This window comes from Microcaecilia unicolor, chromosome 5 (genome assembly GCF_901765095.1).
Source record: "Microcaecilia unicolor chromosome 5, aMicUni1.1, whole genome shotgun sequence".
Taxonomy (NCBI): Eukaryota; Metazoa; Chordata; class Amphibia; order Gymnophiona; family Siphonopidae; genus Microcaecilia; species Microcaecilia unicolor.
Genome location: NC_044035.1, coordinates 154554375 through 154581592, shown reverse-complemented (window position 1 = coordinate 154581592; position 27218 = coordinate 154554375). Strand labels below are relative to the sequence as shown.

At 46.3% G+C, this 27218-nt stretch overlaps 1 protein-coding gene across 1 annotated transcript in view; it reads right to left on the bottom strand.

Moving 5' to 3' along the window:
* Positions 1-27218, bottom strand: part of HELLS (helicase, lymphoid specific) — a 351006-nt gene that overhangs the window by 77939 nt on the left and 245849 nt on the right. The window contains exon 15 of the mRNA XM_030203455.1: positions 3683-3821. Within this exon, the coding sequence (XP_030059315.1) occupies positions 3683-3821 (139 nt within the window). The remainder of the gene's footprint in view (positions 1-3682; positions 3822-27218) is intronic.

Sequence of the window (27218 nt, the reverse complement as noted above, 5' to 3'; positions counted from 1 at the left end):
AAAAGCTTACTTTACTATGTGGATTCAGTGGGCCTTACGGAATCTTTGGGAATTGTTTTTGACTGTTACATTTATTCTGTAACCTCATCTAAACCTACCTAGAAAGCTCCCAGAACATGCTGAACAACTTTCAGCTTATTTTGAGGAAAACAAACACTAACTCCTGTATGTATGCAGGATGGAGACCCATTTAGGGAGGAGCTTTTATTTCATTGTCATTTTATTAAGCTCCACTATCTCACAACTGTGTAAGCGGTGTATCACGCTGGGTTTACACAGTTAAATCATGGACAAACAAAACATATAGTCAAAACAAATACAGCCCACCCTCACTAAATCCTTTAAAATCTCCAACCTAAAACAATTAACAGCTGAATTTATAGTTCCTTTTTTATATGTTTTGATTTGTTTTTCACACCATTGTGAGCTTAGCAATATAATAGGTTTAATAAACTATTAGGCTCATTTTCAAAGCACTTAGACTTACAAAGTTCCATAGGTTACTATGGAACTTTGTAAGTCTAAGTGCTTTGAAAATACACCTCTATGTATATACACCATTGTACTACTTTAGACGGTTTCCATCAACAAGTGGCAGAACAATCTGAATGTCATCTGCATAAAATAAAAAATGATACCCTTTTTGTCTGAGCAAGGAAGCTAGTAGTTGCACCACAAAGTTGACCAAAACAGCTAAGAAGGTAGAACCCAGGGTATCCCTTATTGAACATTCCTCCAGCCAGAATCCTGCCCATTCCCAATAACCTTCTGCTGTCTCCTTTTTAAAAAGCTATGGAACCATTTCAATACTGCACCACCTATCTACAACCACTGCAAATGGGCACACAACTGGTGACTGACAGTTGAATGCAAAGACTTCCAGGAAGAGGACAAGCCACCTCTTTCTTTGAGCTATGTAGCCTACATCTCAGTTGATTAAAAAGATAAAACTGTCTCAGTATTATGTCCTCTTCTAACCCTGCTTGGTTGCATTCAATTATCCATGAATCTTCCAAATTAGTTAAGTAACAGTACTACTTTCTCAACCATGTTAGCTAAGGAGTGGAGCTAGAAACTGGATGAAAGCTGGACACCCTTCAAAACTGGGCAGCCTTTAACTTCTGAGGAGAAATATCTCCGCTAAAAGATGATTTACAAAATGTTTTTAGTGGAGGTTAAAGGCTATAGTCTGCCCAGCAGCTTTTGGATAAAGTTGATGACCATTATCTTAAAAAAAATTTTTTCTATTATCCAGAACAAACTTGGTCCCAATTATTCAGCATAAAGGTTCTGCTGTAATAATGTGAAATTTTTGTTTTGTTTTCAAATATTGTGTCATACAAAATAAAGAAATGATTGGTTTATATCAAGAATATCTATTGAGCAAAGTTCTTAAGTGTGTGGTGGTGATGGTGGTGAGAGGAGGAGGAATGGAGGAAATAAAACCTCAAATGTGTTACCAAAGCCCACCAAACCTAATGCACTTGGCGGCCTCATTTATTAAGCTTCCCCAAAGTTTTGTTGTTATGGCACGGTAATTGCCAAAATTAATGTGTGGTAACTGCCTTGATTTTCTCTCCTCTCATGCTATCCTCGATCCGCTTCAATCCGGCTTTCGCCCCCCCTACACTTGACAGAAACGGCACTGTATCTAAAGTCTGACCTGTTCCTTGCCAAATCCAAAGGCCACTACTCCATCCTCATCCTCCTTGACCTATCCGCCGCTTTTGACACTGTCAATCACAACTTACTTCTCGCCACACTGTCCTCATTTGGGTTCCAGGGCTCTGTCCTCTCCTGGTTCTCCTCTTATCTCTCCCACCGTACCTTCAGAGTACACTCTCATGGTTCTTCCTCCACCCCAATCTCCCTCTCTGTTGGGAGTTCCTCAGGGATCTGTCCTTGGACCCCTTCTTTTTTCAATCTACACCTCTTCCCTGGGCTCCCTAATCTCCTCTCAAGGTTTCCAATATCATCTTTATGCTGATGACAACCAGCTTCATCTCTCCACACCAGACATCACTGCGGAAACCCAGGCCAAAGTATCGGTCTGCTTATCCGACATTGCTGCCTGGATGTCCAACCGCCACTTGAAACCTCATGTCTGATTTAATAGACTTACCACCCAGAAACGCTAAAAGATCATCCCGAACTTTCCTCAACCTCCACTTCCCTAATTGCAAGGGCTTGAAATACAAGGCGCTGCACGCATCAACCTTTTCTTACATGAGCACGCAGTTCTGGAATTCACTGCCGCGCAACCTGAAAACGATCTACGAGCAAACCACCTTCCACAAACTACTGAAGACCCATCTTTTTGAGAAAATTTACGAAAAGAACCAAAACACATAAAGCCCACACTCACTGTTCAATAATGCATCATTACAGCCACTCTGAATTCTCATCCCCCCTAATCTGACCACACTCATACCTTTACTCACAGAAAATGCATACCAAATGCTTTCCTGTCATTATATATTGCCCCTTTTAGTTTCCCGTTGTTTCCTTCTAATGTATTGCCCCTTTTAGTTTCCCGTTGTTTCCTTTCCAATGTTTCAATGATCTTTTCCATTGTTATATTTCTTAATGATACTTGACTTTGTCTCGCATAACTCCTCACAATGTAATCCTTAACTGAGTTGTAACAAACTGTATTTCCATCTTTCATAACGTATTGTAAGCCACACTGAACCCGCAAAAAGGTGGGAAAATGTGGGATACAAATGCAATAAATAAATAAATAAATAAATAAACTGAACATGGCAAAGACCGAGCTTATTGTCTTCCCTCCCAAACCCACTTCTCCTCTCCCTCCACTCTCTATCTCAGCTGATAACACCCTCATCGTCCCCGTCTTATCTGCCCCCAACCTCGGAGTCATCTTCGACTCCTCCCTCTCCTTCTCTGCGCATATCCAGCAGATAGCCAAGACCTGTCGCTTCTTCCTCTATAACATTAGCAAAATTCGCCCTTTCCTCTCTGAGCACACCACCCAAACTCTCATCTACTCTCTCATTACCTCTCGCCTTGACTACTGCAACCTACTCCTCACTGGCCTCCCACTTAGCCATCTATCCCCCCTTCAGTCCGTTCAGAACTCTGCCGCACGCCTTATCTTCCGCCTGGACGGATATACTCATATCACTCCTCTCCTCAAGTCACTTCACTGGCTTCCGATCAGGTACCGCATACAGTTCAAGCTTCTCCTATTAACCTACAAATGCACTCGATCTGCAGCCCCTCGTTACCTCTCTACCCTCATCTCCCCTTACGTTCCTACCCGTAACCTCCGCTCTCAAGACAAATCCCTACTTTCAGTACCCTTCTCCTCCACCGGCAACTCCAGGCTCCGCCCTTTCTGCCTCGCCTCACCCCATGACTTGGATTGGCCACGGTTGAAAGCAGGATATTGGGCTAGATGGGACCATTCATCTGACCCAGTATGGATATTCTTATGTTCTTTGTTAACTAATGCACAAAGCCTGCCTTTTTCACATCCTTTTCTTCATTAGGTGTGTGAAGTGAGAATTGCTGCATGATAGCCACTAAGTGGAAAAATCCTGGGTGCCTGGGCCTCTAAAATTTGGATCATGAAGTTGGCTGCTTTAGCTTTTTAACAGCTCACTGCTAATGACCAAAAGGAACATTAAAAAAAAATACATACATATAACAAAAATCATACCTTAAATTCTTGAGTAGCTGGGTCCAATGGATATTCAATCAAGTATGGGTGGTTACAACATTTCCTCAGCAGCATCATAACGTTACTCATTTTAAGGTTAATATCTGAATCCATGGTAAGCTGAAAATCCATAACAGGCCTTAAGGAAAGTTATAGAAAGAATGTAAAATTATCACAAAAACACCAGCACAAAAATGTAACAATACCACCAGAGCAGGGTACAGATGCTAGTAAACGTTACTCCTAATCTGAGTCTTAAAATAATTTATAAATTTCATACATCTGCATAATTATTTGAGGTCCAGATTATAAATCCTGGTGCATTTACTTACAGCATTTAATCTTATAAAAGGATGCCTATGTGAAGTTCAAAAAAGTGCCTATTTTAAGCCTGTTTTATAAAGGAAACCTAGGTGCCTATGTACTTAACATAGGTTACCAGAATCAGCTCCAATAACATGCAAAAGCCAATGAAAACATTTAACATTTGCTCCGAAGCTGGTATAAATGTGTGCATCAGTATTCTGTACACTACAACCCTGTCTACATGCAACTCACATAAAAAGTAGATGCACACTTTCAGTGTATATTGTAGGAGTATTTGCTGTGATCTCACCCACCCTGTGTGCAAATGAGAGCACCTTGTCAGCCAACATGGACGCTGCAACCTTTCACCTATATGTCTGACTACCAACTGTGCAGAAGTCAGCATTTCAGCTTGTAATAGATTTACTGAAGCCTGCACCACCTCCAAGGTCACTCTGTATCGGGGGAGAATGCATGTCCCTGAGGGAGAGAGAGAGAGAGAGCGTACGAGATAAGACGGACAAAGGAAGCTTCATACAGATGCTGGGAGTACATGGTGGGATTATTTCTGATTGGCTCCCAGAAAACGGATTGGTCTGAGAAGCGGGAACAGAAACAAGTTAGTTGCTGAAGAACCAAACAGAAGAACAGAAGAGGAGAACACTTGCATTTCTGCAAGCACCTGATTTACCTGAGAGACTTACTGATAATACCTGGCAAAGCTTTTCCCCAGGTTACAGCTGTCTACAGGATCTATACTGCGTCTGTATCATCTGTGGCTGATCAAGACAAGTGCATCACCTGAGCTTGTGGGACCTCGCTGAGACATTCGGCTGAGGAATCGGAAGGAATCTGATCTGGTGACCGGGACGGTGAGATCATAGTTTACTTCCTTCAGGCTGGGTTAGATAATTAGTCTGTGCTCGGACCCATCAGATGTGTGACGTCAGGATTTATGATCTAGTTGCTGTTAGCCTAGTATAAGATTTGTGTGGTAATCATTAGGATCTTGGTATTGTGTTTATCTGTTATTACAGATTTTAGCCCATAGGATAATCATAGTTATTCTCTATAGTTTGGTATCATTGTGCATGCAATAAGGAATTGCTGATGCTATAGGCTGATAAGAGTTTTCTATATTTTTGTATATAACGCTGTATAAATAAACTAATATATTCCATTGGTCTGTCCGTTATTTTCCATGCAGCTAAGGTTGGGCAGAGGCCACGCCCCCTAGACATAAGCGAGTACATAGGTAGGAATTGGCCTCTTACAAAATATATATATAACCACCTACAAATTGGGGGCTCGTCCGGGACGGTTGGTGCAAGAATAGCAGAAGTTAAAACTTTTCTGGGTCTTTTCAGAAAGCTGGTTTAACCCTCTGTTTCTTTTTGCACGAACTGCAGATTTACCCTAGCTGACGGCAGACCTTTGTTGATACAGCTGTGTTTTATTGCTGTAATTGGTTGACAGATTTATTACTCTGAGCTCCAAAAGAGAAAGAAACGGTCTCTCTAACTCTCTGTAAGGAAGGAAAACAGGGTGTGTTTAGTCTTTAACATGGCGACCGGCACGGTTGGCACATTGCCTGAAATTCTCCTGAGTGAAAAGGAGAAGGGCGTGCTGAAAATATTACTGCCACTCTCTCATAGTAAGACGAAACCAACACCTCCTACAGTAGAGTCTGTACGTGCTTTATTTAGTAGCAGTTCACCGAATAGCTCAGAAGCATATGCTACGGTTTTAAATACAATTATAAAAGAGAAACAGCATTTGTCACAATGGATGCTTTGTGAACTGGGCGTGTCTCTTTTGGCAGTTAAAGACTCTTTGATGAATGAGATAAGAGAGGTATCTGCACCTCTAACAGATCGCATAGCGGAGTTGCAGTTAGATTTGTCCCAGACTAGGGAAACTGTACAGGAGCGAGACAGTGAGTTAGCTGCATTACGAGTTGATTTAGACACTGCCAAATCTGCTTTAGCAGGGACCAATGTAAGCCCCGCCCCACCTGACTCCTCTGAAGAGATTTGTACGGAGTGCCAGACACTGTATGATAAGTGTAAAACTTTGCAGTGTGACCTAACTGATTGTGAAGCACTTAATTACACATTAAAGCAAGAAATTGCCCAGTACCTCGTGTCTTTTGATTCGTTGCAAGAGAAATTTTCTCGTTTGACTGATGCATTACACAACCAGACTAGGGAAACAGATAAGTTGCAGACATTAAATCGGGAGCTAAAACAGTTCTCAGAAGGTGTTCAGAGTGAGTTGCGCAGGGAGCTAGTGACCACTCAAGAAGAATCTGTGTCTGTGTTTCAAGATTGGCACGCCGCCAAGCTAGAGTTGGCGGAGTTAAAAGAGAAGCAGGAGACAGTCTCACTGCAATTACAATGTACAGTGAAGGACAGAGATTCATTGTCTAAAGCATTAGATGAGTGCACTGTAAAGATTTCCACAATGCAGCAAGAGCTTACGCACATGGCGCAGGAAGAAGTACCGGATACCTTAGAGTTCCCCGACAGTTTTGCTGCGGGTCACCCAAGCCCAGCTCCCGAAATGAACCGTTACGTGAGCCGGGAGGGACCCGAGTTAAACACACCCATTGGGGGCATGGCTTCGGCTCTTTCCCGCCCCTCTGTACAATCCAGCCCCATAGTGGCTGGTGACCGAAGCAGCAGACCCGAGACAGTGACCCACCCATTGGGGGCACGGGTCCAGGGACGGCCTGCTGAAATCATCAGCTCACTTGGTCAGGTGCCTAGCTCAGGGTTTCAGCCTCCGGCAGATCCACCCAGTTTTAGCAACACACCTGCCCCGAGGTTCTCTACACCTGGTAGTGATCAGCGGCATGGCAAGCCGGAACCCAAGAAAGGAATGTCTATGGAGAGGCAAGCATATATTATAAAGATGCTACGCACCGTAATAGCGCCTTTTAAAGAATCTGCCTCGGTATCCATAGAAACCCATCTTAAGGCAGTGCATGAACTCCTGCAGACCATGCACGTCTCTTCTGAGGATGACATCAGAGCCCTCCTCAAATGGACCTTTAGTACCGAGTGCCATGAAGTTCTAGATTTGATCATGTCCGATAACCCCGATTTACGGTCAGTGGAGCAAGCCTTAGCGAAGCGCTACGGTCTCTTTGCCAACTCTCTGGAAGCTAAGCGTGCAGCGTATACTATTAGTTGTAATCCGGAGGAGAGTCCGCGGGAGTGGGCCCATCGCTTGAAGCGTGCATTTTACCAAGGGGGGGTGCCGCCTGATTCTAAAGATCTTGAATTTGGTGATTTCAGGGAACTTTTTATACAGGGTCTGCCTGATCCGATAAAGATTCCCTTGGCAGGAAAAAACGCAGAACCCTATTCCAGCCTTCTAAAGCAGGCTGAAGGAATTTTTGAAATCTGCCGCGCCAAGCCAATAGCCGAGACTCCGAAACCGGCATCCAAGAGTCGCAACAGGGTGATACCACCCGCTGTTTGTGCGGTCACTTCCACGCTTTCTCTGGAAAACAAAGCGCCGAGACCAACTACGCCGCCGGGCTCTCAGGCCCTGCCGCGGGATGCAGCGCCTCCTATTGCACAGGAGGGACAGCAACAACCTAAAAAGAAGCGGTTTAATCAGAAGAAGTGGAATGCAGAGAAGATCCGTGCTATGCAAGCTCAGCTGGACCAATTGATGGCAAGATGTTCAATCGCGGAGTCTAGCAATGTACCTAAGACACCTCCATCTCATAAAAAGGTCAAATTCCAGAAGCAGAAGGACCAGTCTTCTAGACCGCCGACCCCTCCAGGGCTTAGTGTTAAATCTGTTGAGGTGGAACAGCCATCCTCTTCGGAGGAAGAACAAGCATGACTAGACGTGGCCACAGAACCTGTTACCGCAAGCGTCCCCACTGTCCACGTGGATGCGTTGTCGCCCATCAGTGAGGAGTCCCCCGTGAACCATGCTGCGTCGCAGTCCTCGAACCCGGAAGGGCCTCTTTCAAAAGACTCATCCCAGGAAGTCAGGTATTTTCTAGGTAAGCTTATATCTAAAGGTTACAGATATACCGTGGAGTTGTTAATTCAACAAATACTTTCCTGTGAAGGTCTCCTGGATACAGCCTCAGAGGTGACTTTGGTCACCCAGGGCCTGTTTCAGAAACTAGAGGCATCTCTAGGGGGGGGTCGGGATGTGCTGCATGTCACACCGAGCGACTTGTCACTGGTGGCCTATGGCAATCAAAGTATTGGAACTGTGGGACAGGTTTGGCTATCTTTACAGCTTGGACAGATGACCGTCAGGCACCCAGCCATCATCACTACCAGCGAGGGTGAAGAATTTCTGATTGGAAATGACCTTTTGAAGAGATTTCGGCCTGTTTTGGATTATGACGAGGAAACAATCTGGTCTAAAGTCACTCGACCCCTTAAATATGTGCGAGGGAGATACTGGCGTACAGTCGGTGATGCCAACTCTGTGGAACTACAGGACACTCCCCTGCGGACTGATCTCCGGTGTTCCGCGGATCTGCCCAGGCGGGAGCCTCCGTTGACAGAGGCACCAAAAGGGGGTCAGAAGCATGAAGAGCTGGTGCAACAAACGGACCAACTAGAGATTGTTTCACAGGACTCAGCATTACTTGAAATCTCATCTCCTATCTCTGGTCCTGATTTTGCTCATCCTTGCAAGGTGACTGTCATCACCCAGAAAGGTGATGAATTCACCATACCAGTTCAAGTGGCTAACACCCAATTGCTTCAAGCTACTTTACTGTTCACTAGTGATCTCTCCTACATCAGTGACTCTTTGTACAGCCAAATTCGTAAGTCTGTACAACTTCCCTTCAGCAGATGTTCCTCTACTTCGGTACAGGTACCGGGACAAGGCTCCAAGCCGCTTGACGGAATATGTGGCCTTCCCTTGACTGTGGGAAAGAAGACATTCACCCACCACTTCTCTATTGTCCGGGGCTTGAGGGAACCCTTATGTTTGGGGTCAGATTGCCTTGCACGACTGGGAGTTTATGTGGACCTGGTGAATCTTGTCCTGTGGAGTAGAATGCAGAACAACCCAGTGGAACTTGAACCTATGGCTGTTTGTTTGAAGTCTGGACAGACCATTCCCCAGGTCTGTGAGGTAGTCTGTGACAAGGATGTAACCATTCCAGGAAGAGTTCGGGATTTTTCCCTCAAGCTTCGCCTCGCTCAAGGACAACGTCTGCTGGATGATGTAGTGTTCTTTAACCCACATGCCCACTTTCGAGACCTTGGATTGGCAATTGGTGTTCTGCCATGTTTGGAGGTCACCGGTACCACCTTATACCTGTTGGTCACAAATCCACAGTCTGCTGAAGTGGAGCTATCTGCTGGAGATTCTGTTGGCTTTCTGGTTGGCCAGTCCTTCCATGATGTCGAGGTAAGTTTGCCTATCCTTGGCAGGCTGCCTTCTTCTTGGGACACCTGCCAGGGGGGGGAGACGACTGACAGTTGGTTTACCTCTCCCAGGGGCCTCATATCTCTCGAGTTTGTTTGGCCCTATGATGCGACGTGTGCCCAGGTACAGGTGGAAGATGACTTCTTGTTTCTGTCCAGGGAAATGTCTGTACCTCAGAAGCCTCGAAGGGTGAATGCTGTGGAAACCTCAACCTTGCAGGAGGACATTGAAGAACAGGTGGAAATTTCATCCAACCAACCTTTCTCAGAGTTTGATGCTATGGTGAAAGAGCAAGTGGAACAGGCTGATGCTTGTACTACTTACACAGAGAAGAGGAGGTTGACTCAGTTGTTGTACAATTACAAGGACCTTTTTGCTGTAGATTCGTATGACTGTGGACTTACGAACCTACATGTCACCAGAGTGCCTACGGAACCTGGTAGCAAGCCTGTCTTTGTGCGTCAGTATAAGATTCCATTGGCGTCCTATGAGTCTGTACAAGAGATTCTCAACACTTTGGAAACCAGGGGTATCATCAGACAATGCAACAGCACGTACAACTCCCCTCTGTGGCCCATCTTGAAAAAGAATAACAGCTGGAGAATCGCTCTGGATTACCGTCAGTTGAATAAGCGAGTACCCTTGTCCCGGTGGCCTATGGCTCCACTGGATCAGAACCTTGCAACCATCAGGGGGGCTAAGTATTTCACCAGCCTGGATTTGGCATCAGGGTTTTGGACAGTACCAGTCCATCCCCACGATCAGCATAAACTGGCTTTTACGTTTGGGAAGAAGCAGTATACGTGGAACAGGACACCCTTTGGGTTTCTCAATTCACCTGCCGAATTCAACATTTTCCTACACAAAGCCCTACCAGATGCTGAAGCTCGAGGAACAGTGGTCTATGTGGATGACATTCTGATCAAGAGTCCTACCTTTCAGGAACACCTGGAGGAGATGGAGCATGTCTTCACACAGTTGGCAGATGCTGGAGCTAAACTGACTCTTGCCAAAGGACAATGGTGCAGGAAATCACTGAATTACTTAGGGTATGAAATTTCTGCTGAGGGTCTGCGACCCCAGAAGAAGCGAGTGCAGTCTTTACAACAGTTGAAACAGCCCACCAATATCACTGAACTTCGTTCCTTTCTAGGAATTTGCAACTACTCCAGACAGTTCATAGATGAGTATGCGGAGATCACCCGACCGTTGGTCAAGTTGTTGAAGAAAGATACACCTTGGGTCTGGGGGCCAGAACAGAAATCTGCTATGCAGGAGCTGAAAGACAAGCTTAGCTGCTTCCCATGCCTCGCATACCCCGAGGGAGGTCGTGAGTTCTACGTGGACTTGGGATATTCCCAACACTCTATGAGTGCTGTCCTATATCAGAAGTATGACACGGATAAGAGGGTAGTGGCGTATGCCAGTAAAGGACTAACGGATGTGGAGAGGAAGTATTCCGACTGTGAGAAAGCACTCCTGTCTACCGTTTGGGCTTTGCAACACTTCAGAAGTTACATCCAAGGTGAGAAGCTAATTGTGGAGACTTGCCACCAGCCCATCAGTTTCTTGGGTAGTGACCGAATTAAGACCGGTCGAGTGTCAAACAGCAAAATAGTCTCCTGGACATTGGCTCTTCAAGGCTGGCCTCTGGAGGTAAGGTATGCTCAGAAACATCGTAACGCAGTAGCCCAAGGTATGGCTGACCTACATGATTGTGCAGAACAGGATTCCATTGCAGGTATTCCCGAAGCAGATGTTCCCCCGCTAGAGAAAGAACCTCATCGACACCATCTGTATGATGAACAGACTTGTGCTACCATGCCTAAGGTCTATGTAGATGGTTGTGCTTACCGTCGTGATACAGTCAAGGAATTGGTTGCAGGAGTAGGAGTGGTATGGGATCCAACCAATCTTGAAGAGACCCTGAAGCACAGCTTGGGCTCGCGAACTAATCAGTACGCTGAGATTGTGGCAGCTCTGGTGGCGGTACAGTCTGCAATTCAGAAAGGAGTCCGACAGTTGGTCATATGTACGGATTCGGACTATGTGAGACAGAATTTTGTGTCCCATTTGCCCATCTGGAAGCAGAAAAATATGTTAAATTCCAAAGGAAAACCAGTACATCATGGAAACTTGATCCAGATTTTAGATCAACTGGTAAGGGACCATGACATGACCATCTATTGGAAGAAGGTCAAGGGTCATGCAAAAGTTGACAGTCCCGACAAGCTGGGAAACGACTTGGCCGATCACCTGGCCAAGGAGGGTGCGCTTACAGGAGAATTATGGCGACCCCCAGATGTGGAGACTGCGGCTCTCCATGCGGTCACCCGACGACAGGCGAAGAAGTCCAACGACACGCCGGTGGTCCAGTGGTGCAGGGAAGTCCCATCCTTTGATCTTGTCATGGCACAGAAATCCGACCCGGTGATCGGTAGATTTTATGAGTACATATGGAATCCGCAAGACTGTTCCCTGACGGACGAACACAAGCAAGATGAGGAAATGAGGATACTCTACGCCTCCCGAGAGAAGTTCAAACTTCACAAGGACCTGCTTATTCGGACGAGTAAGCATGGCATTGAGCAATGGGTGGTGCCTAAAGAATATCGAGGCATTATGTTGCAGCATGCCCATGACGAACCATGTGCTGGACATCGAGGGGAGAATATCACCTATGAGACCCTAAAGCAAGTAGCTTATTGGCCTCACATGCGACAGGATGTACAGTTGTACACGCGAGGGGTTTGACCTGTTGTCGTTTCCAGCCATCTTCACCATCTCACCGAGCACCACTTAGGAAGAAGGGTATCGCCATGCCCTGGTCGGATATCCAGATTGATTGGGTTGGTCCTGTAGTTCGATCCACTCGTGGTAACAAGTACTTGCTCACGGTCACCTGCTTGTTCACCAAGTGGTTGGAGTGTCTGCCTGCACCCAACTGCACGGCAGAAACCACGGCTACCTTACTACTGAATCATGTGTTCAGCCGGTGGGGTTTGCCTATGCGAGTGGATTCAGACCAAGGTTCTCAGTTCACGGCAGAGGTGATTCAACAGATGTGGAAGATGCTTGGAGTAAAGAGTAAGTTGCACATAGCTTACCGACCTCAATCTTCGGGACAGGTGGAAAGAGCTAATCGCACCATCGTGACCATTCTGAAGAAGTATGTGTCATCCTCAGGTAAGAATTGGGACATTGTTTTACCATTGGTCCTTTTGGCGATTCGTTCCACACCCCACCGTTCCACCGGAGTGTCTCCTTTTGAGATGATGACAGGTAGGGAAATGACATTACCAATTCATTTGTTGTACAGGACTAATGATGTGAACTTGTCCAGTGCTACCTCCACTCATGAATATGTCACCCATTTGCGTAAGCATTTGCAAAGTGCCTTTGCCTTTGCTCAGAAAAATTTGGAAAGTAGCGCTAGAGGTAGAAAAGCCTATTATGATCAAGGGACTACCTCTAAAGAATACCAAATTGGCGACAAGGTATTCTACTTCAATTTTGCCAGAAACAAGGTTAAAGAAAGGAAGTTTCTGCATAGTTGGCGTGGTCCATTCCCAATAGTGGAAAAAGCTTCACCTGTGGCTTACCAAATTTGCCTCAAGAAAAATACTAACTGTGAAGACACCCTTAAATGGGTCCACATCAATCAGTTGAGACCACGTCATCCCAGTCATTTGATTCCAGACGTATGTGTTGATGACACGAACTGTACTAACACCCCAACAGCATAGTCTGTTTTCTTTGTACCTTGCAGATGCAGAAAAGAACCCTGATGATCGTGTTCTTGATCTCCGTGCTGCTGGGATCGTGGTCCAAGATGATCGAACCTGGTCCCATGTCGGGAGTTGTTCTGCAAGATACCCCTGGCTTCCTGATTACCCAGTCCCAGATTGTTCCACAGAAAGTAGTTGTGTCCCTTGACCCAATGCATGTGCTACTGAAACATTTCAATATGAGTAACTTATCTCTGTCTGCTGTTACCCATTCCTGGTTTTTCAATTATATGCAAAATGCCCGTGCACAAGTGAAGAACATTTTGCATCAACTGGACAAAGTCATGGTACAACCTATGCAACCTTATAATTCCAGGTCCAGATCTAAGCGTTTTCTTGGTCTGGCCGGTGGTTTGATTTTTTCTGCCATTGGTTCACTTTTTGGTATTTCCATGTCTGTTGCCAATGTAGTTTCTGTCCAAAAGCTGCAGGCCAATATACAAGCCATCCAAGCAGACTTGAAAGCCATCGAGACCAAATTGGTAGTCCAACAGAGCCAACTTGTGGCCCAGGGTAAAACTATTGCTGATACGGTCACTCTTGTGAATTTACATACACATAAAATTAGTGCTAACACAGCTGATTTGTTGACAATTAAAGGTACCATGAATGAAGACCGTGTGTTTATACAACCTGTTAAGGACCTTATCCAGGATTTATTTAGGGAAGTAGATACCAGTGTTAGTAAGCTAATGCAGGGACAGATACCAACGTACCTAATACCATCTGATGTTGTTAAAGATGCCTTTGCCAAGGTTACCCGTTTGTCTATTGAACCTTTTCAAATTCAAATCGCATTTCATTTAGGTACTGCCTTTCCCCTTTATTTGGATATGGAGCGTATGGAAATTGCCTTCATCCTTAATTTGCCATTTATTATGCCTGAGAATGTATATCAGCTTAAACAAGTTGTAAATGTAGGTACCTGGCATGAGAATTTGTACCTTAATGTTGATACACCTAAGTATGTTGCTTACCAACAGGATGCTCCGCAACATTATTTGGTCCCTAACTTAGACCTTTGCCACAAAACTAAAGATGTTAATTGGCTATGCCCTGGTAAACCTTTCCTGAAAGACACAACAGAAGCTCTTTGTGGCTTGTCCACAGAGAATGTCCAAGAGAAATGTAAGGTTACCGTGTCAAAATATGACGATTTTTCTGATACCACTGTAGCTGTACTGGATACGGTATGGTTAGTTAGCACACCTAGTACGGAACTTACTGTCACCTTTCAGAAGCATGATGTAATCAACCGTTACACTCTTCCTTGCAATGTTTGTGTGATCGCTGTACCCAAGTATGCTGTTGCCCATGTAGGAGGAGTTTCCCTGTTTTATCTTGACACAGACCCGGTTGTTTCTGAGTTGGAAGTGCTTGATGTATTTCGTGGACATCCTATTGACTTTGCTATGGACCTTATACCATTTTTACAGTCCAAAGACTCTCACACTGTTGAATTATCTGTCGACCATGAGACTCTCGAGGTTGCAGATTACAAACGTCGTTCATCTGATGTCACCCAGTTCCACATGTCCACTCACGTTGTCATCCCACTTTTGACCATCTCGTGGGTCATCATGCTCCTGTGTGCTGTAGTGTTTTGGAGAGACCTTCGTCATTTACGCTATCGCGTAAACACTTTGTCTCCTACGGCGATGAGATTGCAAGACTTTATGTAGTTACATCTGACCAGAGTTTTGCCAACGATTTATTCCGTTCACTTTTCTGTACTAATATGCTTTGCTTTGCATGATGTGATTTTCATGATCTATGTGATTATGGTTCATGATTTGTTTGATTAATTTTCATGTGTTAAGACTTTTAACTAACTGCACATGCGGGTTCTATTATTCAGTATTTTGCTGTATTAGCATTTGTGATTTCCTTGTGAACATTATTTTGCTTAATTGAACTGTTTGAAGAGCGTTATTTTGCATTAGTTGAGATTTACTTTGAAACTTTTTGTAGTTTTGACCATGAAGTTTGTACCTGAATCCTGACTGAACTGTCTGGCTTATTTTTGTAGTTAGGTTGGAGAAGGCCTTTACTCCTTTGCAGTAATTTCCATCTCCAAGGGGGGGGAATCTGTAGGAGTATTTGCTGTGATCTCACCCACCCTGTGTGCAAATGAGAGCACCTTGTCAGCCAACATGGACGCTGCAACCTTTCACCTATATGTCTGACTACCAACTGTGCAGAAGTCAGCATTTCAGCTTGTAATAGATTTACTGAAGCCTGCACCACCTCCAAGGTCACTCTGTATCGGGGGAGAATGCATGTCCCTGAGGGAGAGAGAGAGAGAGAGCGTACGAGATAAGACGGACAAAGGAAGCTTCATACAGATGCTGGGAGTACATGGTGGGATTATTTCTGATTGGCTCCCAGAAAACGGATTGGTCTGAGAAGCGGGAACAGAAACAAGTTAGTTGCTGAAGAACCGAACAGAAGAACAGAAGAGGAGAACACTTGCATTTCTGCAAGCACCTGATTTACCTGAGAGACTTACTGATAATACCTGGCAAAGCTTTTCCCCAGGTTACAGCTGTCTACAGGATCTATACTGCGTCTGTATCATCTGTGGCTGATCAAGACAAGTGCATCACCTGAGCTTGTGGGACCTCGCTGAGACATTCGGCTGAGGAATCGGAAGGAATCTGATCTGGTGACCGGGACGGTGAGATCATAGTTTACTTCCTTCAGGCTGGGTTAGATAATTAGTCTGTGCTCGGACCCATCAGATGTGTGACGTCAGGATTTATGATCTAGTTGCTGTTAGCCTAGTATAAGATTTGTGTGGTAATCATTAGGATCTTGGTATTGTGTTTATCTGTTATTACAGATTTTAGCCCATAGGATAATCATAGTTATTCTCTATAGTTTGGTATCATTGTGCATGCAATAAGGAATTGCTGATGCTATAGGCTGATAAGAGTTTTCTATAATTTTGTATATAACGCTGTATAAATAAACTAATATATTCCATTGGTCTGTCCGTTATTTTCCATGCAGCTAAGGTTGGGCAGAGGCCACGCCCCCTAGACATAAGCGAGTACATAGGTAGGAATTGGCCTCTTACAAAATATATATATAACCACCTACAATATACTATACCCTGCAAATGCGGTCACACTATTTTTTAATAAAGCCCTTTTATACATGTTAATCAAGCTTTATATATGGATACATTTTATAAAATTACTCTCATAATAGTTCTTAACTTCTCAATGAGCTTGCTATTGCTTCCAGTATAGCGAATGCTACATACCTGTAGAAGGTATTCTCCGAGGACAGCAGGCTGATTGTTCCCCCTCCAACCGGAAACTTCACTAGCAAAGGCCTTTGCTAGCCCTCGCGCGCCGATGCGCACCGCGTATGCGCGGCCGTCTTCCCGCCCGAACCGGCTCGTGTTAGTCAGTCCAGTATGTAGCAAGACAAAGACAAGGTAAGACACAACTCCAAAGAGGAGGCGGGCGGGTTTGTGAGAACAATCAGCCTGCTGTCCTCGGAGAATACCTTCTACAGGTATGTAGCATTCGCTTTCTCCGAGGACAAGCAGGCTGCTTGTTCTCACTGATGGGGTATCCCTAGCCCCCAGGCTCACTCAAAACAACAAACATGGTCAATTGGGCCTCGCAACGGCGAGGACATAACTCAGATTGACCTAACAACTTATCCAACTAACTGAGAGTGTAGCCTGGAACAGAATAAAAATGGGCCTAGGGGTGTGGAGTTGGTTTCTAAACCCCGAACAGATTCTGAAGCACTGACTGCCCGAACCAACTGTCGCGTCGGGTATCCTGCTGCAGGCAGTAATGACATGTGAATGTGTGGACAGATGACCACGTCACAGCCTTGCAAATCTCTTCAATAGTGGCTGACTTCAAGTGGGCCACTGACGCTGCCATGGCTCTAACACTATGAGCCGTGACATGACCCTCAAGAGCCAGCCCAGCCTGGGCGTAAGTGAAGGAAATGCAATCTGCTAGCCAATTGGAAATGGTGCGTTTCCCCACAGCCACTCCCCTCCTGTTGGGATCAAAAGAAACAAACAATTGGGCGGACTGTCTGTTGGGCTGTGTCCGCTCCAGATAGAAGGCCAATGCTCTTTTGCAGTCCAATGTGTGCAGCTGACGTTCAGCAGGGCAGGAATGCGGACGGGGAAAGAATGTTGTCAAGACAATTGACTGGTTCAGATGGAACTCCGACACTACCTTCGGCAAGAACTTAGGGTGAGTGCGGAGGACTACTCTATTATGATGAAATCTGGTGTAAGGGGCCTGGGCTACCAGGGCCTGAAGCTCACTGACTCTACGAGCTGAAGTAACTGCCACCAAGAAAATGACCTTCCAGGTCAAGTACTTCAGATGGCAGAAGTTCAGTGCCTCAAAAGGAGGTTTCATCAGTTGGGTGAGAACGACATGGAGATCCCATGACACTGTAGGAGGTTTGACGGGGGGCTTTGACAAAAGCAAACCTCTCATGAAGCGAACAACTAAAGGCTGTCCTGAGATCGGCTTACCTTCCACACGGTAATGGTATGCACTGATTGCGCTAAGGTGAACCCTTACAGAGTTGGTCTTGAGACCAGACTCAGACAAGTGCAGAAGGTATTCAAGCAGGGTCTGTGTAGGACAGGAGCGAGGATCTAAGGCCTTGCTGTCACACCAGACGGCAAACCTCCTCCATAAAAAGAAGTAACTCCTCTTAGTGGAATCTTTTCTGGAAGCAAGCAAGACACGGGAGACACCCTCCGACAGACCCAAAGAGGCAAAGTCTACGCTCTCAACATCCAGGCCGTGAGAGCCAGAGACTGGAGGTTGGGATGCAGAAGCGCCCCTTCGTCCTGTGTGATGAGGGTCGGAAAACACTCCAATCTCCACGGTTCTTCGAAGGACAACTCCAGAAGGAGAGGGAACCAGATCTGACGTGGCCAAAAAGGAGCAATCAGAATCATGGTGCCTCGGTCTTGCTTGAGTTTCAACAAAGTCTTCCCCACCAGAGGTATGGGAGGATAAGCATACAATCAAACTGAACAACTGCAGTGATCTAGAGCAGAAACAGTAACCTAATACCAAAGAAAAACGCTCTAGTAAAATTAACCAATAGGTGCTAATTTGTTGAAAAATGGAGAAAAGCCCTCAGAAACCGTAGGCTAAATTGCCACTGGGTTTAGAGCGTGGTTAGAGCTTATATTGACTTATAACACACGCTACAGTTTAATCACTGGGCAGAAAAACTCCATTTGAAAAACAAGGCTCATAAAATTTTTTTCGCCCCAAATTATTCTGTGTGAACACACAAGAAAATGTGTGAACACAAAAGAAATTTTCTTTCAATATATATTTTTTACAAATGTTTTTTCAAAATGTTTTTATCAAAGTGTTAACGCATCAGCATATCAAAAAAAGAAGAACACTTAGCTTTGTAGTGTGTTAAGACCGGGCACTCATCACTATCTGTTCTACGGGAACCCGTTTCGCCTAGAAACGTGGCTTCTTCAGGAACAGAGTGCTATTGACATATGCTGACAATCTAAAATGAACAAAAAATCAAAACTTAATCAAAATATGAAAGAAAACAGTATAATTGCACACCTTGAACTCACATTATGCATTTCTCTTAATCATAAATTTGAAGATTTACGCTGTTCAGTTTTAGACCAAGTAGGTAAACATCACAGAGGAGGCAATCGAAAATTGACTTTATTACGAAAGGAGGCTAGGTGGATCTTTGAACTTGACACTTTGGAACCCAACGGGCTAAACAATGCAATTGATTGGCACCACTTTTACTAACGCCCGATACGTAACGTGTACAACAGTATTTCAGTCAGCTGACTGTACGTGGACGCCAAGGCGCCATCTTGAAGTATTGTAGACGTCTGGCTAAAAGTAATGCTGACCATAATGTGAGTTCAAGGTGTGCAATTATACTGTTTTCTTTCATATTTTGATTAAGTTTTGATTTTTTGTTCATTTTAGATTGTCAGCATATGTCAATAGCACTCTGTTCCTGAAGAAGCCACGTTTCTAGGCGAAACGGGTTCCCGTAGAACAGATAGTGATGAGTGCCCGGTCTTAACACACTACAAAGCTAAGTGTTCTTCTTTTTTTGATATGCTGATGCGTTAACACTTTGATAAAAACATTTTGAAAAAACATTTGTAAAAAATATATATTGAAAGAAAATTTCTTTTGTGTTCACACATTTTCTTGTGTGTTCACACAGAATAATTTGGGGCGAAAAAAATTTTATGAGCCTTGTTTTTCAAATGGAGTTTTTCTGCCCAGTGATTAAACTGTAGCGTGTGTTATAAGTCAATATAAGCTCTAACCACGCTCTAAACCCAGTGGCAATTTAGCCTACGGTTTCTGAGGGCTTTTCTCCATTTTTCAACAAATTAGCACCTATTGGTTAATTTTACTAGAGCGTTTTTCTTTGGTATTAGGATAAGCATACAGCAAGCCTTCCCCCCAAAATCCAGGAGGAAGGCATCCGATGCCAGTCGGCCGTGGGCCTGAAGTCTGGAACAGAACTGAGGGACTTTGTGGTTGGCTCAAGATGCAAAGAGATCTACCAAGGGGGTGCCCCACACCTGGAAGATCCGGCGCACTACTCTGGAGTTGAGCGACCACTCGTGAGGTTGCATAATCCTGCTCAACCTGTCGGCCAGACTGTTGTTTACGCCTGCCAGATATGTGGCTTGGAGCAACATGCCGTAACGGCAAGCCCACAGCCACATGCTGACGGCTTCCTGACATAGGGGGCGAGATCCGGTGCCCCCCTGCTTGTTGATGTAATACATGGCAACCTGGTTGTCTGTCTGAATTTGGATAATTTGATGGGACAGCCAATCTCTGAAAGCCTTCAGAGCTTTCCATACCGCTCGTTAACTCCAGGAGATTGATCTGCAGATCGCGTTCCTGGAGGGACCAGCTTCCCTGGGTGTGAAGCCCATCGACATGAGCTCCCCACCCCAGGAGAGACGCATCCGTAGTCAGCACTTTTTGTGGCTGAGGAATTTGGAAAGGCCGTCCCAGAGTCAAATTGGACCAAATCGTCCACCAGTACAGGGATTTGAGAAAACTCGTGGACAGGTGCATCACGTCCTCTAGATCCCCAGCAGCCTGAAACCACTGGGAAGCTAGGGTCCATTGAGCAGATCGCATGTGAAGACGAGCCATGGGAGTCACATGAACTGTGGAGGCCATGTGGCCAAGCAATCTCAACATCTGCCGAGCTGTGATCTGCTGGGACGCTCGTACCCGGGAGACTAAGGACAGCAGATTGTTGGCCCTTGTCTACGGAAGATAGGCACGAGCCGTCCGAGAATCCAGCAGAGCTCCTATGAATTCAAGTCTCTGCACTGGGAGAAGATGGGACTTTGGGTAATTTATCACAAACCCCAGTAGCTCCAGGAGTCGAATAGTCATCTGCATGGACTGTAGAGCTCCTGCCTCGGATGTGTTCTTTACCAGCCAATCGTCGAGATAAGGGAACACGTGCACTCCCAGCCTGCGAAGTGCTGCTGCTACTACAGCCAGGCACTTCGTGAACACTCTGGGCGCAGAGGCGAGCCCAAAGGGTAGAACACAGTACTGGAAGTGACGTGTGCCCAGCTGAAATCGCAGATACTGCCTGTGAGCTGGCAATATCGAGATGTGCATGTAGGGGTCCTTCAAGTCCACAGAGCATAGCCAATCGTTTTCCTGAATCATGGGAAGAAGGGTGCCCAGGGAAAGCATCCTGAACTTTTCCTTGACCGGATATTTCATCAGGGCCCTTAGTTCTAGGATGGGACGCATCCCCCCTGTTTTCTTTTCCACAAAAAAGTACCTGGAATAGAATCCCAGCCCTTCTTGCCCAGATGGCACGGGCTCGACCGCATTGGCGCTGAGAAGGGCGGAGAGTTCCTCTGCAAGTACCTGCTTGTGCTAGAAGCTGTAGGACTGAGCTCCCGGTGGGCAATTTGGAAGCTTTGAGGCCAAATTGAGGGCGTATCCTTGCCGGACTATTTGAAGAACCCAACGGTCGGAGGTTACAAGAGGCCACCTTTGGTGAAAAACTTTCAACCTCCCCCCGACCGGCAGATCGCCCGGCACGGACATGTTGATGTCGGTTATGCTCTGCTGGAGCTAGTCAAAAGCTCGCCCCCTGCTTTTGCTGGGGAGCCGTGGGGCCTTGCTGAGGCGCACGCTGCTGACGAGAGTGAGCGCACTGGGGCTTAGCCTGGGCCGCAGGCTGGTGAGAGGGAGGATTGTACCTACGCTTACCAGAAGATTAGGGAACAGCCCTCCTTCCCCCATAAAAACGTCTACCTGAGGAGGTAGATGCTGAAGGCTGCCGGCGGGAGAATTTGTCGAAAGCGTTATCCCGCTGGTGGAGCTGTTCTACCACCTGTTCGACTTTTTCTCCAAAAATGTTGTCCGCTCGGCAAGGGGAGTCCGCAATCCGCTGCTGGATCCTATTCTCCAGGTCGGAGGCACGCAGCCATGAGAGTCTGCGCATCACCACACCTTGAGCAGCGGCCCTGGACGCAACATCAAAGGTATCATATACCCCTCTGGCCAGGAATTTTCTGCACGCCTTCAGCTGCCTGACCACCTCCTGAAACGGCTTGGCTTGCTCAGGAGGGAGCTTGTCCACCAAGCCCGCCAACTGCCGCACATTGTTCCGCATATGGATGCTCGTGTAGAGCTGGTAGGACTGAATCTTGGCCACAAGCATAGAGGAATGATAGGCCTTCCTCCCAAAGGAGTCTAAGGTTCTGGAGTCTTTGCCCGGGGGCGCCGAAGCATGCTCTCTAGAACTCTTAGCTTTCTTTAGGGCCAGATCCACCACATCAGAGTCGTGAGGCAACTGAGTGCGCATCAGCTCTGGGTCCCCATGGATCCGATACTGGGATTCGATCTTCTTGGGAACGTGGGGATTAGTTAGTGGCTTGGTCCAGTTCGCCAGCAATGTCTTTTTTAGGACATGATGCATGGGTACTGTGGACGCTTCCTTAGGTGGAGAAGGATAGTCCAAGAGCTCAAACATTTCAGCCCTGGGCTCATCCTCCACAACCACCAGGAAGGGGATGGCCGTAGACATCTCCTGGACAAAGGCCGCGAAAGACAGACTCTCGGGAGGAGAAAGCTGCCTTTCAGGGGAGGGAGTGGGATCAGAAGGAAGGCCATCAGACTCCTCGTCAGAGAAATATCTGATGTCCTCCTCCCACGAGGCCTCACCATCGGTATCAGACACAAGTTCACGAACCTGTGTCTGAAGCTGTGCCTGACTCGACTCCGTGGAAACACGGCCACGGTAGGAGTGCCGAGAGGTGGACTCTCTCACCAGCACCGGCGAAGCTCCCTCCGCCGACGGGGAGTTTGGCCGGGAGGCGGCCGTAGCCGGTACCGATACCGGGGACCTCACCTCGGGCAAGGGGCCAGCCGTTGCCTCACTCGACGGTACCGGTGGCGCAAGCACCCCCGGTACCGGAGGAGAAAGGCGCAACAGCTCTCCCAGAATCTCTGGAAGAACGGCCCGGAGACTCTCGTGCAGAGCGGCTGTGGAGAAAGACTGGGAAGCCGATGCAGGTGTCGATGTCAGAGTCTGTTCCGAGCGTGGAGGAGGTTCCAGGCTGTCCAAGGGGGAGCGCATCGACACCTCCTGAACAGAGGGTGAGCGGTCCTCCCGGTGCCGATGCCTACTGGGTGCCGACTGCCTCGGCGACCCAGAGCTCTCGGTACCGAGACTGGAAGACCGGTGACGATGCTTCTTAGACTTCTTCAAGCAAAGCATGTCACCGGAGCTTCCCGGTATCGACGAGGAGGACGTAGAATCCAACCGTCGCTTCCTCGAGGCCGAAGAAGGTCGATCTCGGGGGGGGGGGGGGGGGGGGGCTGTACCGCAGGAGCCCTCAGGGCAGGGGGAGACCCACCCGAAGGCTCACCGCCACCAGCAGGGGAATGGACAGCCCTCATCTGCACTCCAGACGAAGCATCACCGTCCGACGACATCAGCAATAGCGGAGGTCCCGGTACCACCGACGTCGACACAGCCTTCCGATGCCTCGGTACCGACGATGCAGGAGGTAGAAGCCTCGATGCAGTCGATGCCGAAGACTTGGATGCTGTCGACGTCGATGCACTCGATGCGTCCCGTGCTGTTGTCATCGAAGAGCCCGAGAACAACGCGTTCCACTGGGCCAATCTCGCTACCTGAGTCCTCTTTTTCAAAAGAGCGCAAAGACTGCAGGCCTGCGGGCGGTGCCCAGCCCCCAGACACTGAAGACACGAAGTGTGCCTATCAGTGAGCGAGATTACCCGGGCGCACTTCTTGAAGCCGCTGGAAGACTTCGGTGACATGGGCGGAAAAATCACGCTGGCGAAATCAAAATTCGCGATGATGACGAAAGGCACCAAAAAGAAGGGAGAAAAAACCCGTACCGAGGCCAAATAGGCCGGTCCCGAAAGCGAAAGGAAACTTACGCGGGGAAAAGACTGGAAACACGGGAAAGGGGTAAAGACCGGATCGGTCTCCTCTCTCTTTTTTTTTTTTAAGCGAAAATCGCGAGGTCAACTTGAGGGGCACGAAACGACGGCAAAACACGACCGTCCCGAGCGCGGACAAAAGAAGACTGACGAACACGAGCCGGTTCGGGCGGGAAGACGGCCGCGCATGCGCGGTGCGCATCGGCGCGAGGGCTAGCAAAGGCCTTTGCTAGTGAAGTTTGCAGTTGGAGGGGGCTGCCGTGGACGTCACTCATCAGTGAGAACAAGCAGCTTGCTTGTCCTCGGAGAAATATATATATATATATATATATTAAGTCTGCCTTGAGCTATAGTATATTATTCAACTGTTGCAGTTTCACCATCTGTTCCTTTTATTTGGAGTCATTTTGGTGTTTTCACTTTTTTGACTGTGTTCCTAAAATGGTGAGGAACAATGTCTTTATTAGCATAAAAGTATCCACACAGTGATACGACATGATATGGATAAATTAGTTCTTACCTGCTTATTTTCTTTCCTTGAGCCGCTTGAGACCGTCCAGATGCTAGGTTTGTCCCATCCTGCTAGCAGGTGGAGACTGACAACTACTGAGCTGTGATGTTATGACTTAAGAACCCTGTCCATCCCCCTGGTCAGTGAGTATTTATTTATCATAAAGCAGAAGAGCAAAAAATCTCCTCTAGGGATTAATGAACCGCTCAGAGAGCCACTAATGAAGGATAAAAGCCCTCAGACTAAAAATCCATCAGGAATAATTAACTAGCCAAAACCAAAATCTTTACACTTCAGGAAATAGCATCATCTTGGTTTCTAAGAACCATGGGTGGGTTCTGAACTGGTCTGGAGAGACTCAAGAAAAGAAAATTAGTAGGTAAGAAATAATTTATCCTTCCTTGTCTCACCAGAACAGTACAGATGCTTGGGATGTACCAAAGCACTACTGAGCATAGGACACTGAAATCTCTGCCACTAACAGTTTGGTCCCAAGGGCTGCATCATTTCAAGCTCTGAACATCCAATCTGTAGTGAGGGACAAACGAATATCTAGATTTTCAGGTTGCCACTTTGCAAATTTCCTGAGGAGGAACTAAAAAAAGAGTGCTCTGCTCAAAAAGGGGATTGATCCCTTGTAGAATGAGCTGTCAAAATTTCTGGAACTGGATGACCAGAGAATATAGGCAGAAGCAATAGCTTCTTTAAATCCCTCATTGAGCAACTGTCACTTTTGATGCTGATCAGATAGTCTGAATCTAATTGGGATGGAAAGACACCACTTTAGGAAGGAGAATGGAACCAGTCTAAGCACAAGCTTTTCCTTGCATAAGATCAAAAAAAGGTTCTGTTCAGGAAAAGGTCTCTAACTCTGAACTTACCAAGCCGAACAAATAGCTGCAAGAAACACAATCTTAAGGGTGATATTTTTTTAAGGTTCAAAAGGAGGCTAAACAAAGGTAGACGAAACCAAGTTTAAATCCCCGGGGGGTGGGGGGAGGGGAACAACAGACAATGCAGCGCTTCTCCATCCTCTGAATGACTCTACCTGTGAGTGGCCACTGCGGAAATACAGACCCATCTGTGGTCCATTTATAAGTTAAGTCTCTCTCAGTCTCTCGAATGCTCGCTCCGTGTATTGAATGACATCTGCCTGTGGTACTCAGGTTGTCGTTAATATAAAGTTCTAAAGCAATAAATTAAAGTAAAAAATATTACTAAGAAAATAAAGAGAAGACAAATCCCTGATAACTAGGGAATCTTGGGTTTTTTTTATGAACCAATGATTGAATATAGCCGACTGAAGGAAGTTTTCAGTATTTTGTTCCTTGGAACGTATTCTTGATTTTGGCACTTACTGAGGCTCTTTTTCCTCCTTGATAAAGGTATCGACAATATGGGATTTTTCCTGACTACACTAACAGATTGTGTTTGATCACTATTCTTTGCTTTGAGTGTGAAACTATTTGCCAGTGATCATTTTCTTCATACTGTTTCAACATACCTGAATTAAGTCATGTATTCCTTTTGACTTCCAATCCTCTCTCAAACTGAGAAAGGCTGAAACCTTTGTATTCTGGCCTATTGCTATCATGTCCATGATCTGATAACCCTAATGGTATATCACATCCAAGAAAGAATCCTCTGCTAGACTCCATTTTCCTGAACCCATGGAATTCCTGCTGAGGTAATCTGCCTGGATATTTTGGATTCTGACCACATGTTCCGCTGAGATGTTTTCCAGATTCTCCTTCATACAATCCATTAACATCTGCACATCTTCCACCATCTGCAGATATAGAAGCCACCTCTGTGGATTCTTGAGCACCCCCAATATCGAGCAAACTCCTTGACTGTATCTAGGGAAAGGTAATTTTCATTGGGTTTAGCACCCCTAATAATTTTGAGAAGTTGGCTCCTATGCTTGCAGATCTCTTGTTCTTCCTTGTTTGTTGACATAGGCTACTGCCATCGTGCTATCAGAGAGAATCCTTACTGCTTTGAAATAATAGATGAAATTCCAGGAAAGGTAAAGAGATCACCTTTGCTTCCAAGCAGTTGATTGACCATTAAGTTTCCACCAAGAACCATTAACCTTGTGTCCATTTAACGAGACAATGTGCCTCCCAACCTGTGAAATTTGCATCTGTGGAGTGGAGGCTTGGCCTAGTGGTTAGAGCACCGGTCTTGCAATTCAGAGGTGGCCGGTTCAAATCCCACTGCTGCTCCTTGTGATCTTGGGCAAGTCACTTAACCTTCCATTGCCTCAGGTATAAACTTAGATTGTGAGCCCTCCCGGGGCAGAAAAATATCCAGTGTACCTGACTGTAACACACCTTGAGCTACTACTGAAAAAGGCGTGAAACTCAAGAAAAATGTCAGGAAGTATTTTTTCACGGAGAGAGTGGTGGATGCTTGGAATGCTCTCCCGCGGGAGGTGGTGGAGAGGAAAACGGTAACGGATAAACATAAAGGAATCCTCCTCAGAAGGAAGGGATCCCCAGAAGCTTAGCCGGCGGTGGGACGCAAGGCTGGTGGTTGGGAGGTGGGGATAGTGCTGGGCAGACTTATACGGTCTGTGCCAGAGCCGGTGGTGGGAGGCGGGGCGGGTGGTTGGGATAGTGCTGGGCAGACTTATACGGTCTGTGCCCTGAAAAAGACAGGTACAAATCAAGGTAAGGTATACACAAAAAATGACACATGAGTTTATCTTGTTGGGCAGACTGGGTGGACCGTGCAGGTCTTTTTCTGCCGTCATCTACTATGTAAATCTAAATAAATAAATAAATCTGTTGTCACAAGGACCCAATTTGGGGCTTTCAAACTCTTTACTTTGGATAGATTGTTGCTGCACTGCCACCAGTAAAGACTGTTTGACCTCTGGTGCTAGTGGCAATACAAGTTGGAACTCTTGACTCTGGAGACCACTGAGAGAGGAGACCTCTGTAAAGGTTTCACATGCATCCTAACACTTGAAGGTAGTGTCAAATCGTTGGTTTGTGAAGAGTGGTTTCTGATCTCAGATGGTA